The sequence below is a fragment of the Culex quinquefasciatus genome, chromosome 3 (assembly GCF_015732765.1).
Source record: "Culex quinquefasciatus strain JHB chromosome 3, VPISU_Cqui_1.0_pri_paternal, whole genome shotgun sequence".
NCBI classification, from domain to species: Eukaryota; Metazoa; Arthropoda; class Insecta; order Diptera; family Culicidae; genus Culex; species Culex quinquefasciatus.
This window is the reverse complement of record NC_051863.1, coordinates 182,400,160-182,415,301: the sequence shown is the minus strand read 5'-3', so window position 1 is coordinate 182,415,301 and position 15,142 is coordinate 182,400,160. Positions and strand designations below refer to the sequence as shown.

General features: G+C 37.7%; 1 protein-coding gene across 9 annotated transcripts in view; it reads left to right on the top strand.

Moving 5' to 3' along the window:
- Positions 1–15,142, top strand: part of LOC6040757 (kazrin) — a 189,015-nt gene that overhangs the window by 99,583 nt on the left and 74,290 nt on the right. For 8 of the 9 annotated variants that reach the window (XM_038259768.1, XM_038259762.1, XM_038259766.1 and 5 more), the window contains exons 4-12: positions 689–1,169; positions 1,235–1,456; positions 1,914–2,387; positions 2,462–2,602; positions 2,663–2,750; positions 2,804–3,382; positions 3,450–3,613; positions 3,675–3,836; positions 6,477–6,621. In XM_038259768.1, the coding sequence (XP_038115696.1) occupies positions 689–1,169; positions 1,235–1,456; positions 1,914–2,387; positions 2,462–2,602; positions 2,663–2,750; positions 2,804–3,382; positions 3,450–3,613; positions 3,675–3,836; positions 6,477–6,621 (2,456 nt within the window). The remainder of the gene's footprint in view (positions 1–688; positions 1,170–1,234; positions 1,457–1,913; positions 2,388–2,461; positions 2,603–2,662; positions 2,751–2,803; positions 3,383–3,449; positions 3,614–3,674; positions 3,837–6,476; positions 6,622–15,142) is intronic. The other variant, XM_038259767.1, reaches the window with a different exon arrangement.

The following is a 15,142-nucleotide window of genomic DNA, read 5'->3' as shown; positions in this document are numbered from 1 at the left end:
CCCACACGCGGACACACGCCAATCAACGGTGGGCTCTTTGGTGACCTAGTTTCGCAAGCGCAAGGTTTTCATCAGATCCTGCCACGGAGGTGGCCGTTCCGCGGTTGATGGTGAGGGATTCTCCGGAAAAAAATGGGCTAAAGTTTGATCTCCCTGTTAAATTTTATTTATTTTTTATTTGTTCTAATTGGGAATGCATTTTAATTCTCTAATTAATACATCTTATTTGTTTAAAATATTCAAATTACAATATTTTTAAAAGAATTTTTCCGAATTCCTGAAGACCAACCTGCACCGAAACCGGTCGTATGTTTATGAATTTTCAATGAACCAGAAACTCTATCCAACCGAAAACTACCAGCTTGCGGTTTGCGGCTCCGATGCAATCCACCTCCATCTCAACGGTATGATCCCGGGTCCGCGTGGTATGATCCCGGGTCCGTGGTCCGAGTTTTCGGCCCTGACCAAACTGAGCGATTTTCATCAGGTGGGATTTTATTGTTCTGGAAATTGCGCATAACCCGTTCAATATGGCCCAGCTTGCCCGCATTCAGACACAGGAAAGCCCCTTTATGTATGCAGCACGGCGAGCAAACTTGTACTGCAAAACAGCGCCATCTGTCGTCACCACCCATCAGAACCAGATTGCCGAGTTTGTGATATCAATTGTTTCCCTTTCTCTTTTCAGAAAACCCGTTCACTGGACACGGCAGATAAGACGGCCGCCCCGCCCGTCACCGGTGTCCGCACGTTCCGGCCGATCCTGTCGCTGGACAATGCCAAACCCCTGCCGAAAGCGTTCGAATCGGCCGGAACGCCCACGTCCGCCCCGGCCACGACCTTCATCGGGGGCAATAAATCCAACAACAGTAGCAGCGATTCCAGCACAACGCCGAGCGGGCCCGGTCCTAGCACGGGCGCAACCAGCAGCAGTAGCAACGAAAACAATGCCGCGCGGACGTCCTCCAACGAGGTGGTGGCGGCGGCTGGCGGAAGCGCAACGAGTCCACCGGGGCCGGAAGAATCAATTGGCTCGAAATTAAACTCTGGCAGCCAACAACCCACGCAAATATCGCCCACCCAGAGTGAACGCAGCAGTACCGGCAGTAAGGATCAGAGCGGGGATAACGCGGGGGACAACCTGTTCAAAAATGGCGTCAAGGATTTGGGTAAACGCAGAAACTTGAAATGATTTGAATTCAAATATAAATTACCGATTTAATTTCGTTCCCAGCGTCGCCCCAAACGACCAAGATCCGGCACGAGAACGAGCGGCTGACGGCGGAGATCACGCGGCTGAAAAAGCTGCTCGCCAACTCGCCGGACGGGGCCGTCGGCGGCGTCGACCCGCTGCTGTCCGACAGCAACAGCTTCGATGCGCACTCGACCGACGACAGCGGCGGCCGGGTCGAGAAGCTCGAGAACGAGCTGCGGATATCGAAGGAGCTGATCCAGAGTAAGTTTTCATTGTTTTTTGAAAGATACACTCACAGTTTACCCGACAAAAAAAATTGTCTTTAAGAGAATTGATCCTGCGAACTTTGACATATCGAAGCTGTGCCTTTACAGTATCGGCCAACACAGTTCAACTACTCTGTGTTGGTTATTGCCCATTCAATTAGATAAAACTGTTTCAATGAACACAATTTTGAGTACCGTCAACTGGGGTGAATTGGGACACATGGGGCGAATTGGGACAGCAGTTTAAACCATGTTATACCATGGTTGGTTTCGGATAGAACATACTCAGACCAACACAACGTGTATATCCATTTCCAAATTTAAGACTTTTAAGTGCTCTAAACACTGCTGTCCCTATTCAGACTGTAGTCCCGATTCACCCCAGATGACGGTACTGTGGGTGTACTACAAACTTGCATGATCCGGAAAACTACAGAAAGTACAAATTGCAGGTCTCAAGCTGGAGCGCAAAAAGCTCCGCTCGGACAAGTCCGACCTGCTGTCCCAGGTGAAGCAGCTGTGCGCGTCGCTCCAGGACAAGGAGCAAGAACTGAGGAATTTCATCCGTAACTTCGAGCAACGAATACGGGAAACGGAGGTGAGCAGCGCCAAGCACAACTCGGAACGAGAACGCGAGCGGTGGTCCCTGCTGAAGCACGCCCGCGACGAAGCGGAACGTTCGATCGCGCTGGCGGCCCAGCTGAACGCCCGGGATATCCAGCTGCAGCGAACCCAGGAACAGCTGCAGGAAGCGCGGCGGCAACTGTCCGGTTGTATGTCCGACCAGGAAAGCTTGGTATCGGCGGCTCCGTTGACGCCACCGTCGGGACACTTGAACCACACCCAAACGGCCACCGGAGGATATTCCAACATCAGCGGAACTCCCGGCGATCGTGGTTCGTGTAGTGCCGATTCCGGTGTTAGAGGTAGGTTTTTTGAACTCGAGTCGATGATGTAGCAAAGGGTAGCGAGTTAACGCCACGTTGTGTCCACTCACCAGAGCTTATTGCAGGAAGCAGCGATCGGGAGAGCGCCGCTGGAGATCTGAACCTCAGTGACGGGCCCTGCGAGAACGGACCCTGCATACAGGTAGACTCGGACAGTGTGTCACTAGTGTCCAGCCACCACAACATGTACCAATGTAAGAAAGGTTATGTCATCCTTCGGACGCTCGCTTGTAACAATTCTTCCTCCCTCACAGACGGAACACCGAAAGAACGAAGTCCGACGCTTTCGCCATTGAACGCCGGGGCCTACTCGCGATCAGTTGATACGGCCGCACTTTCCAAGTAACGCAACCTCCCCTCGATCAAACCACATCTCCTAACGAATCTCCTTCCAGCTCCTTCCGTTCTGTTGATCAGCTGGGTTCCCCAATCGAGAACGAGAACCAAACCTTTGCCAGAAGACTGCAGCAGCAACAATCTCAATCATCGCAATCATCCAAGACTGGCGCTGCCGGTGCCGTTGGTGGTGCCGGAACAAGCCTAACGGGCCGTACAGGCCGTGGCGGAACCTGGGGCAGTATATCGCGGGTGTTTGCCCGCAACCGGAACCGCAACAAGAGCAACCCGGTGGCGGAAACCGAACCCACCGACTTCCAGTGGAGTCCGCTGACAGAGGAAGGCTACGCGGAAAAGCTACGACTGCTGCGGGAAGCCTCCTCGATGCCGATGGAACGTTGGAGGGCTTCCCAGGTGCTGGCCTGGCTGGAAGTTGCCCTCGGAATGCCCCAGTACAGTGCACGATGCGCCGAAAACGTCAAGAGCGGCAAGGTCCTGCTCGAACTGAGCGATGCCGAACTGGAAAGCGGCCTCGGAACGAGCCATCCGATGCACCGGAAGAAGCTGCGGCTAGCCATCGAAGAGCAACGCCGTCCGGAGCTGGTCCGGTATCCGACCATTGGGCAGCTGGGTCACACGTAAGTACTCCCTAACTACCCCCTTTAAAAGAGTTGCCCCTCAAGAATTCCCTCTCCTCACTTCCAGCTGGGTCGCCTCCGAGTGGCTTCCGGACATTGGTCTTCCACAGTACGGGGAATCGTTCATGCACTCGCTGGTGGACGCCCGCATGTTGGACACCCTCTCGAAGAAGGAGCTGGAAAAGTATCTCGGCGTGACGCGCAAGTTCCACCAGGCCAGCATCGTACACGGTAAGTACCGAGAAACCCGCATCAGACCACACGATCTACAAAACCATCCCGGAATTCGCAGGAATCCACGTGCTCCGGATAATGAAGTACGACCGGCAGTCGCTGGCCATGCGGCGGCTGCAGTCGGAGAACGTCGACACCGATCCGATCGTGTGGACGAACCAGCGATTCATCCGCTGGGCGCGCTCCATCGATCTGGGCGAGTACGCTGACAACCTGAAAGGTACGTACGCGTTATTAGATTTTCTAAGGTCGGCTCCGACACTGGCTTCAGAAGTTTAAGTGACTCCGACTACGACTAAAAAGTTCTTTCAAATGTCACTCTGAAGCCAAAATATGTTCCCGCAACCAAAGTTCTTGATTCTCCATTTCACTCGTGAACACAAATCGGACGAGACGCAAATTAATTCCTATCGTTTGTCGCTACTAAGGTTTTAAACGATAACATTTTCGAGATCTATCGTTATCTTTATTTCGATAACTTACATTTAAAATATTTCTGAATATGACCTAATCCGACCAAATTATGTTAAATTTCCAAAGCTTTAACTGTACTCTTACTAAATAACTAACTAACTAAGAGTACAGTTTTTAATTAATCTAGTATGTTTAAAAGTTTAAATCTCGGTTCAGCTTTCAAAAGGTCGTAAGCGCCAGCTGTAAACAAAGCCGTTTTTCATTTGGTTCTCGACGAATTATCAAATTCAAAAATGCTTTAAGTTGTTCTTCTGTCCGTTCTTAAAATGTACTGATAAACAATCAAAATTTGTTTTTTTTTTTCAGAGAAAAAATGGGCATTTGATGCTTTAAAAAAAATATATTTTTTATAAAATACCTAAGTTTTACAAAACATTGTTTTTTCTTCAAAAATACTCAAATTTACATAATTCGCAATACGGTTATCAAAAGAAGCGAAATTCAGTATGCATTTTTGCTTTAATGAATATTTTGTTCGTAAAAGGCTAAATTTTTCACAAAATATCGTATATTTTTCGAAAATGCTCAAATCTACATAATTCGTAATACAGGTATCAAAAGAAGTGAAATTGAGTATGCATTTATACATTAATGAATATTTTGTTTGTAAAATACATATTTTTTTAAAAAATATCGCATTATTTAGAAAATACTCAAATTTACATAACTCGAAACATGGGTATCAAAAGAAGCGAAATTTAGCATGCATTTTTACATTAATGAATATTTTGTTTGCAAAATACATTTTATTCAGAAAATATCGTATTTTTTCGAATCTACATAATTCGCAATACGCGTATCAAAAGAAGCAAAATTTAGTATGCATTTTTACGTTATAAAATATTTTGTTTGTTAAATATTGACTAAATTTTTCACAAAATATCGTATATTTTAGAAAATATTCAAGTTTCCATAATTAGCCATACGGGTATCAAAAGAAGTTAAATTTCGTATGCATTTCTACTTTAATAAATATTTTGTTTTTAAAATGCTAAATTTTTCACAAAATATCGTATTTTTTTTTTGAAAATACTCAAATTTACAGAATTTGCAAAACGGCTATGAAAAGAAGTGAAATTTCGTATGCATTTTAAACTGTAATGCATATTTTTTTGATAATACAAATTTTTCACAAAATATCGTATTTTTTCGAAAATACTCAAAATTTTATTACTTACAATATGAATATCAAACAAAGCGAAATGTTTTATGCATTTTCATCCCGTTTTCATTTTCATCCCGTTTTTTTTAAATACTGATGTTTCTCAAAATATCGTTTTTTTTATCGAAAATACTCATATTTTCATTATTTGCAATATGAGTATCAAACGAAGCAAAATATTGCATGCATTTTCTCATTATTGATGTTTTGTTTTTTTTTGTAAAATTCTATTTTTTTACAAAATTTCTTTTTTTCTAATGTACTCAAAATTTTATGTTTGCAATATGGGTATCAAACGAAACAAAATGTTGGATGCATTATCTTTTCATTTAAGATCTTTTCGTGAAATACCAAAATTTTCACAGAATACTATATTTTTTGAATGTACTGAAATCCCATAATTTACATTTTCGCAATATTAGATTTTTTTGATAAAATACTCATTTCACCAAATTTATTTTTTAGAAGCAACTTCTATTATTCGCAAACGATGTGCAACTTTGTATGACTCGCGATTTTCGCGAAATATTGCTTTTTTTCCAAAAATGCTTGATTTATTATCATAAATAGGAAATTTGAAAAGATATATTTTTTGTGGAAATTTGAGTATTTAACATAAAAAAATCTTTAATAAAGCGAAAATACATGCAAAGTTTCACTCCGATTGAAACCCATGTAGCAAACAAAAAAATTAAAAATATACAAATATGAGTATTTTCAAAAGAAAAATACGATAACTTTTAAAATTTCGAGAATTTTGCGCTGTAATTTTTATTTTAAACTATCGAGCTTTTCAAATGTTTGTTTTAATCGCGGGCTCCTTGAATAAACTGAAAATGCATTCAAAAATGATTTTAAACATTTAAATATAAAATTGCCCAAAATAATCATTTTTGAAAAATCTCTATTTTTATAAGTCTAAATGACAAAAAATGGTCAAAACTAATTTAACAGTGCTGGCAATTTTCGAAAAAAAAATTTTTTTTTTTTTTGAAAAACGCCGAAACAAGTAAAGCAATACTCTTAAGATGCAATTATTTTAAAACAATATTAGAAAATTAGATATTTCATAAATGCTTATTTGTGCAATTCAATTCTATGTGCTAAGTCGAGTAAAAAACAACATTATTAATTCGTGAGATCTTAGAATTAGACTTTAGAATTTTTTAGTTTCACATTAGTTTTCAACATCAAATTAAACTTTTCCCAATCCAACTCTAACAGATAGCGGCGTTCACGGCGGCCTGGTGGTTCTGGAGCCGTCCTTCTCCGGCGACACGATGGCCACGGCACTCGGCATTCCTCCCTCGAAGAACATCATCCGGCGCCATCTGGCGACGGAATTCGAAACGCTCATCCTTCCAGCAAGGTAAGTCGGAAGAATTTTTGCCAGCAGTCAGCCGTTCGTTCTCGTTTTCCGTTTCGTTTTGAAAAAAAAACTTGTTCGTTCAAAATTAATCGATACTTCGACCGTCTAACTGCCCTCCCGTTGAACATTTTTTTTCTTTCTTCTTATTTTTCCCCCTCGTATCACGTCTGTTTGAAAATCCGAAAAAAAACAACATCCAACCCGATCGAAACTGAATTCTTCCCATCAAAAACAAAATTAAATGAACTCACCTCATCGTGTGTCCTCCAAAATCTGCAAACAAAAAAAATGTGTTCAAAAATTCTTCACCCTCCACAAACCACCACCAAACACTACTTCTGCTACCACACCACCACTTCTACCGCTCTAAATCCAGGTACGTGATATTCTGTCAGATGGAGGAATATCAGATGGAAAGCTCCCGAACATCCGCCACCATGCACAAAAGCTCGATTAGATAAGCGCGCCGTTCGCTAGCATATGAGAAAAATTAGTTTTGAGCAAAAAAAAAACCATGTTTTAAAACGATCAAAAATCGCGCCACAAAAAAAGTTGTTGCTAGCCATGCGCTCTGTCGCCATTTCATCATAAAACATGACTAAATTTGTTAATCGAGAATCGAAATACTAACTCGCAGCCAAAAACTGGAAAACCGCTTGAAAGCTCAACAAATCGCGCGCAAATAATGTTTGAATTCACGATATTTTCCTCCCACAATGATTGCACCCCATCCAACATCAACAAAAATCGCAATTTAACATTTGAAAAGCCTCAATTTAGCAATTCCCTACCGCTTTCCACTTCTAACCAGCATAGTTGTCCTATATTTTGACACATTTTTGACGGAAAACTCAGTCTGCTCCAAAATCCGCCAACACTTCATTTATCGGCAACCTTCGAAGCGCTCTCCAATCCTAAAAATCTACAACCGGGGATAATCCAGTACAATTAAACCGGAAAATCTGTCAATAAACCATTAAACGTGGGCCCAACCATTCAAGCGAATCAACAACATGGCTTTCACCCACCAACACCACCATCCACACGCAGACACAAACAGCCTCGGCACTCAATTAAAATCCAATCGAACACAACAGCAGCGCAATTAATTAATTTAGTTGAAGCTGAAAAACACTCAGCAATAAAAGGACAAATTTGTTTTGCCCCCCCCTCCCCCCCCCTTTTTTTATTTTTGTAAATGAACATTTTTTTTTTAAATTGGGTCCTATAATAAAGCTTTGATTTCTGATATTGTTGTTTACAACGACATAGCTTTTTTACTGAGTACAATGACACTTTGTACGACCACCAATGATTTAAAATAGATTTATGGACAAATTAAAAAAAAATAACTTCGCGGCCCTTCTTGGCAAAAACGGTCCTACATGACAGCTAATTCCAAGGAGACCATAGTTGATCCATCGAAAAAAAGGGATCAGAAATGGTTCTTAATCGTGTTTTTTTACCGTTGTACATAAAAATTGACATAGGGCTCTTTTCAGCACTGAATTGAGTGCTAAAAAGAGGAAGTTTTCATCACTATTATTGAAAAGTTACATTTTTCAATATTCTATTGTTTTGAACAGTGGATGTTTGGCATCAAATTCAATTCGAAAAGCGTTTTTCGGAATTGTAAAAAAAAATGTAAATAGCTCGTTGCAAAACTTGTTTTTTAGGCAATCGTCCATTTATCAAACTCGGTAAATCGCGTTAGATAAAATCTTATTTATGCACCTTGTTTCATAAATTACTATTTTTGCTGCGTTAAAATTTCTTAACCAAATTAACTGAAATTTACATTAAAGCAAATGTCCATGTTTTGAAACAACAATCCGAATCTATTTATTAAAATTAAACACTCAAATTTTCAAAATTTATTATGAACACCTTTTTTTTTTAATCATTTCATAGTGACTATTCTATCAAAACCATTGGAACATACTCTCATAAATCAGTTTTTTGACGTAGCAATTGAAAGTTAAGTTTATTAAAGAAGAGCAACCCTCCCAAAAATCAGCCTTTATTTTGAATTTTATTTATAGTTTTTTGTTTCCTTTTGAGGGACTTTTCATATGAACCCATAAAATTTTAAATTCAAGACAAAAATTTGAAAGAGGCTTAATATAAATATTTTGGCCTTTTTTAGATGCTATGCTTGAGTTCAAAATTTCACAAAGTTTAAATTGAGTTCAAAATTTCACAAAGTTTAATTTTCTTGAGTTTGAAAATCGGAGCAATAGTTGCTCAGAAAATTAAGTTCTTTTTGAAAAATAACCAAAAACCCCTAAAATTAAAAAAAATGAGCAAAAATCCAAATTTAGGTGGAATCACTATGAACATTTACTATATCAGAGGGGTAGGCGTGGCTGATTGGATACGCTATTCGCTTTGTAAGCGGAAGGTTCTGGGTTCGATTCCCATCTGCTCCTATTGAGAAATTATGGAAAGCAGGAATTCTGAAATTCATTATAGCTCGCGGCGGGGTTCGATCCCCTGTCCTTTGGATCAGCAGACAAAAATGCTAAACACCATATCATCGAGGCTTCCAATAAACTTGATTGGAATCTGTGAACCTAAGAACAGGACGAAAACGAAATATTGCATGCAAAGTTTGATTCAAGGACATTTACAAAATTGTCAAAATTGTCAAAATTGTCAAAATTGTCAAAATTGTCAAAATTGTCAAAATTGTCAAAATTGTCAAAATTGTCAAAATTGTCAAAATTGTCAAAATTGTCAAAATTGTCAAAATTGTCAAAATTGTCAAAATTGTCAAAATTGTCAAAATTGTCAAAATTGTCAAAATTGTCAAAATTGTCAAAATTGTCAAAATTGTCAAAATTGTCAAAATTGTCAAAATTGTCAAAATTGTCAAAATTGTCAAAATTGTCAAAATTGTCAAAATTGTCAAAATTGTCAAAATTGTCAAAATTGTCAAAATTGTCAAAATTGTCAAAATTGTCAAAATTGTCAAAATTGTCAAAATTGTCAAAATTGTCAAAATTGTCAAAATTGTCAAAATTGTCAAAATTGTCAAAAATGTCAAAATTGTCAAAATTGTCAAAATTGTCAAAATTGACAAAATTGACAATATTTTTATTGACAAAATTGACAAAATTGACAAAATTGACAAAATTGACAAAATTGACAAAATTGACAAAATTGACAAAATTGACAAAATTGACAAAATTGACAAAATTGACAAAATTGACAAAATTGACAAAATTGACAAAATTGACAAAATTGACAAAATTGACAAAATTGACAAAATTGACAAAATTGACAAAATTGACAAAATTGACAAAATTGACAAAATTGACAAAATTGACAAAATTGACAAAATTGACAAAATTGACAAAATTGACAAAATTGACAAAATTGTCAAAATTGTCAAAATTGTCAAAATTGTCAAAATTGTCAAAATTGTCAAAATTGTCAAAATTGTCAAAATTGTCAAAATTGTCAAAATTCTCAAAATTGTCAAAATTGTCAAAATTGTCAAAATTGTCAAAATTTTCAAAATTGGCAAAATTGTCAAAATTGTCAAAATTGTCAAAATTGTCAAAATTGTCAAAATTGTCAAAATTGTCAAAATTGACAAAATTGTCAAAATTGTCAAAATTGTCAAAATTGTCAAAATTGTCAAAATTGTCAAAATTGTCAAAATTGTCAAAATTGTCAAAATTGTCAAAATTGTCAAAATTGTCAAAATTGTCAAAATTGTCAAAATTGTCAAAATTGTCAAAATTGTCAAAATTGTCAAAATTGTCAAATTGTCAAAATTGACAAAATTGTCAAAATTGTCAAAATTGTCAAAATTGTCAAAATTGTCAAAATTGTCAAAATTGTCAAAATTGTCAAAATTGTCAAAATTGTCAAAATTGTCAAATTGTCAAAATTGTCAAAATTGTCAAAATTGTCAAAATTGTCAAAATTGTCAAAATTGTCAATATCGTCAAAATTGACAAAATTGACAAAATTGACAAAATTGACAAAATTGACAAAATTGTCAAAATTGTCAAAATTGTTAAAATTGTCAAAATTGTTAAAATTGTCAAAATTGTCAAAATTGTCAAAATTTTCAAAATTTTCAAAACTTTCAAAATTTTCAAAATTGTCAAAATTGTCAAAATTGTCAAAATTGTCAAAATTGTCAAAATTGTCAAAATTGTCAAAATTGTCAAAATTGTCAAAATTGTCAAAATTGTCAAAATTGTCAAAATTGTCAAAATTGTCAAAATTGTCAAAATTGTCAAAATTGTCAAAATTGTCAAAATTGTCAAAATTGTCAAAATTGTCAAAATTGTCAAAATTGTCAAAATTGTCAAAATTGTCCAAATTGTCCAAATTGTCCAAATTGTTAAAATGTATTTATATTTTGACAAAAGTGCACATATTTCCTCCTCACTCGCTCTCTTTCCCTTACCCGGAGTCATGTCCAGTTCAGTGGCCACTTTTTTGTGGTTTATGGTCTGTTTTGGACTTTTTATTTGCACCGTTCCTGTTGCTCAGCCTACCAACAGCTCTGGATCGAATGAACGGGAACAAATTTTAATGCCTGCCAAAGTTGGTCCACAAAAAAAAACACGTTAGCGCGCCCAGTTTTCACGAACTTTCCACGTGTACTTGACCGGAAAATTGGACCAAAAGTTCCACGGCGGTAACGACATCACGGAATTTTTACCGGCCGCTCAAAACTAAATTCTAGTCGGGGGTGGATTTTATGGCAAATTTTAGTTTTAGTTTTGTTGGACTTCTTTTTTGCTGAGAAAGTTTTTTCCGAGCTTTGCCATTTGGAAGCACTTTTTATTCGTTGAATTTATCCAGCTTGAACATTTGATGCTCTGAGAAAAAAAAGTTTTGAATCTAAAACTGCAAGCCGAACAAACAAGGTCGCTGAAGCGAAAATTCCGTTCGATGTTTTTTAAATGAATGAAATTTATAAGAACATTTTACAGTTCCACTTTAAGCTGCCTCTCACACGTGCAGTACCACGTGTGTATGTGTCCAGAGCACCGTAAATTACCTTGCTTCTGGCATGTCAGAAACATATTTCGGACAATGCTGCCGTACAAGTGTCACTGCAGTGCAGTGCTGCCAGTCCGTTGTGTCGTGGCTAATTATTCTTTTGTTTTAAAAAACTTCAAATTAACCCGTAATTATACTCCGCTAGCTGAATGTAAACGTGGCTTCCTGCTTCCAGGTACCGCGGAAGCACACACACCAAAATATGCACACTTTCTGGACAGCTCGGCAGTGTTGCCAGCAACACTGTGACCCCCGGTAATGACAGCCTGGTTACTGTCGCTCCAGCAACTTCAGACATGACCGGGGTAGCGTAATTTGAAGAGAAAAAAAAATGTAAAACCATATTCACCGTTCACAGTCTGTGTTCGCTCCCTCTTTCTGTCCGGTAATACGGCGTTGTCGGATAACATTTTGTGACGATGACAATTAGCTCATACCAGAGTGTACTCGGGCCCGGGACGGATTTCGCATAGAGTTAGCCGACAGAACCTGGACCATCTGTCCGGTTCCCGGTCGAGGCTCGAATGAGGCCGGTCGTGCGCGAATGACCGCTGTCCAGTGTGATTACACAGGGGTGCAAATTTTGAACACAAATTTATATGGAATATTGTGTTTAGATTTTTCTCAGGAGAAACATAGCCTTTAAATTTAGTGAAATATTTTTTATGATATAAATTCAATTCGAATTTTTGTTATAATAATACTCAACTATTATTTTAATAAATAATGACACGTTGAATTTTAATTTTTATATTTGGATTTTTTCCTAATAAAAAAAAGAAAATCAACATTTATAATGCATGAACCATTTTTTTGCCAATTTCGAGATGTTGAGAAATAGTTGTTTGGAAGTTAAAATACAGCTAAAAAACTATTTTTTTATCCAACTCCTACCATAACTGATAAATTACGCGACCCAGTGCCTCTCCCGGAAAGTACCTGCTCGCACTTTCAACCCTAGAACTCATCACCATCATAGACGGATGGCACGAACCGCGTTTCTGTCTGTCTGACTGTCTGGTTGACATTGGACGAATGCAAATGCATCACGCCCCCCTTTCCCTTCCGTCTAGTGTGTGGGCGACTTTTCCGCCAAAGCAGAAGGAACCGGGACACAGTAGCAAAGCCGAGGCAGCTGATGAATAATTTAATAGAGCGAGAAAGGTTTTCATCATATCCAGCGGGAGGGAGCTAGCAGCCCCCACACCCTCCCGTGCAACGTTGGGTGTAATAGTGTTTTGAAAGAGAATACTAATGCCAACGGAAAATGAAGGGAAATCCGACACGAATGCCGTTTTTATCTGAAAGTGCAAGGGCGATGCAAAATGCCGGGGAGTGAAAGCTTGAACTCTATGTTTAGAATGATTATGTAGAAGTTGAACTATTCTTATTCCATATTATGACTGAAAAATAAACATTTCAACCTTTTGGATTCTCAAAATGGTTATTTTGCCAAACAATTACAGGATTGTTATTTTTCCAAATGATTCTAAAAGAGATTACAAATCCTTATCATCCCAAAATTGACAAGATTAATTTTCCATTGTCCATGGGACGAACCAGCAAGAAAAAGGTCAACGATTTTTCCACCTGCAAAACCCAAATCCCGCACTGCGAGAGTGCCTTTAAGCTTCCGCCGCGGTCGTCTCCACGGTGATTAATCGGGTTCCGTATCGCTTCCAATCCCTGGGCTAATTTATTGTGTAATCATCATCATCTTCGCCCCTCGATGAACCCAAGTATCACACCGCCCGCCTTGGTGGTGGAAACGAAACGCACCTTGAAGTTGCGGTTTTCGAACCGCAACTGGAGAGATTTTGGCGAATGAGATAGAGGGGTCGCATGTCATAGACAAGTACATTTGGCAAAATATATTTTTAAGTCAGATTTTTTTTAGAATAACGACATGATTCGAAATCCACACACATGAATTTTGTTTTAGCTGCCGAAAAATCCGATAATAAGTTGTAATAGTAGTTTATGCAACAAGTTGCAAAAAGAGGATTTTTTCAGCACGAGTCGTACATTTATCCAACGAGGTTCACCGAGTTGGATAAATACGAAGAGTGCTGAAAAAATCAAGTTTTGCAACGAGTTCCATACAAATTTTTTTGCAATTCCAAAAAACACACAATGAGTGAAATTTTAAGTCAAATTTTCATGTATTTTGTCAATAAATCGTTTAAATCAAAAAAATGTTGAAAAGTGTTACTTTTCAAAACAAGTGCTGAAAATTTCCCATTTGAGTGCTGAAAAGTAGAACTTTTCAGCATTTATTTTGAAAAGTGTTGCTATTCGATTCTGTTATTTTTGGTACAGAAAAGTAGGCCATTTCATCGTTCAAGAATGACAGGAAAAGTGAGTAGTTTCACGACGGAATTGCAAAATTGTATTTTTGCAATTCCGCTGTGAAAGTGTCAACTTTTCCTGTCCTTCTGAAGAAATGAAACGGCCTACTTTTTCCTACCAAAAATAACAGAATCGAATAGCAACACTTTTCAAAATAAATGCTGAAAAGTTCTACTTTTCAGCACTGAAATGAGTGCTGAAAAGTTGAACTTTTCAGCACTTGTTTCGAAAAGTAAAACTTTTCAACATTTTTTTTATTTAAACGATTTATTGACAAAATACATGAAAATTTTACTTAAAATTTCACTCAATGGGTGTTTTTCGGAATTGCAAAAAAAATGCATGGAACTCGTTGCAAAACTTGATTTTTTCAACACTCGTCGTATTTATCCAACTCGGTGAACCTCGTTGGATAAATGTACGACTCGTGCTGAAAAAAATCTCTTTTTGCAACTTGTTACATAAACTACTATTATAAGTACACCAGGTTGTACTATAAACCGTCAATTTCTAAAAAATGCTTGCAAAATAAGCATTTTCTAGCTATTTATCGAATTTTAAAATCAAAATTACTGATTCAAATTCCGAACACACGTTTTAGCTTATGAATCGCAAAGATTTGGACTAAAATTTTAGTTAATGGCATAACTTAGGTCCCAAACAAGTTGTTAACATCAAAACAATCGATAATTTGTAAATTATGTATACAAATTTCTGCTGTGCCTTTTCGTTGCTTAAGACGCCTATGAAATGATTCAATGCATATTTTACATTTTTCTTAAACGTCTATTTTAATTTTATTGAATTGTTTTGGCATTGGCTACAGCACCCAAATAAAATTGAAACGGAAGTTGTAAAAACGCCACAATTTTGACAATTATTATGCAAACTTATATCCAAATAATTGATAAAACAACCTTAAAAAAGTTGGCTTTATTTTTATTTTATTTTTTTTTTGAAAGCATTATTTTTCTAAATAATTTTCTAAAGTTTATTTTAGATTTGTTTTGTTCAAACTTTATTTAAGACTTTTTAGGCTGGTACAAATTTCATTCAATGTCTTTGTCACCCCCAACCCCCTCGCCCCCTTCACAGTTGGCCCGAAAAATCAAGGGGCAAAAAATATTTTTTTCAAAAAACTAAA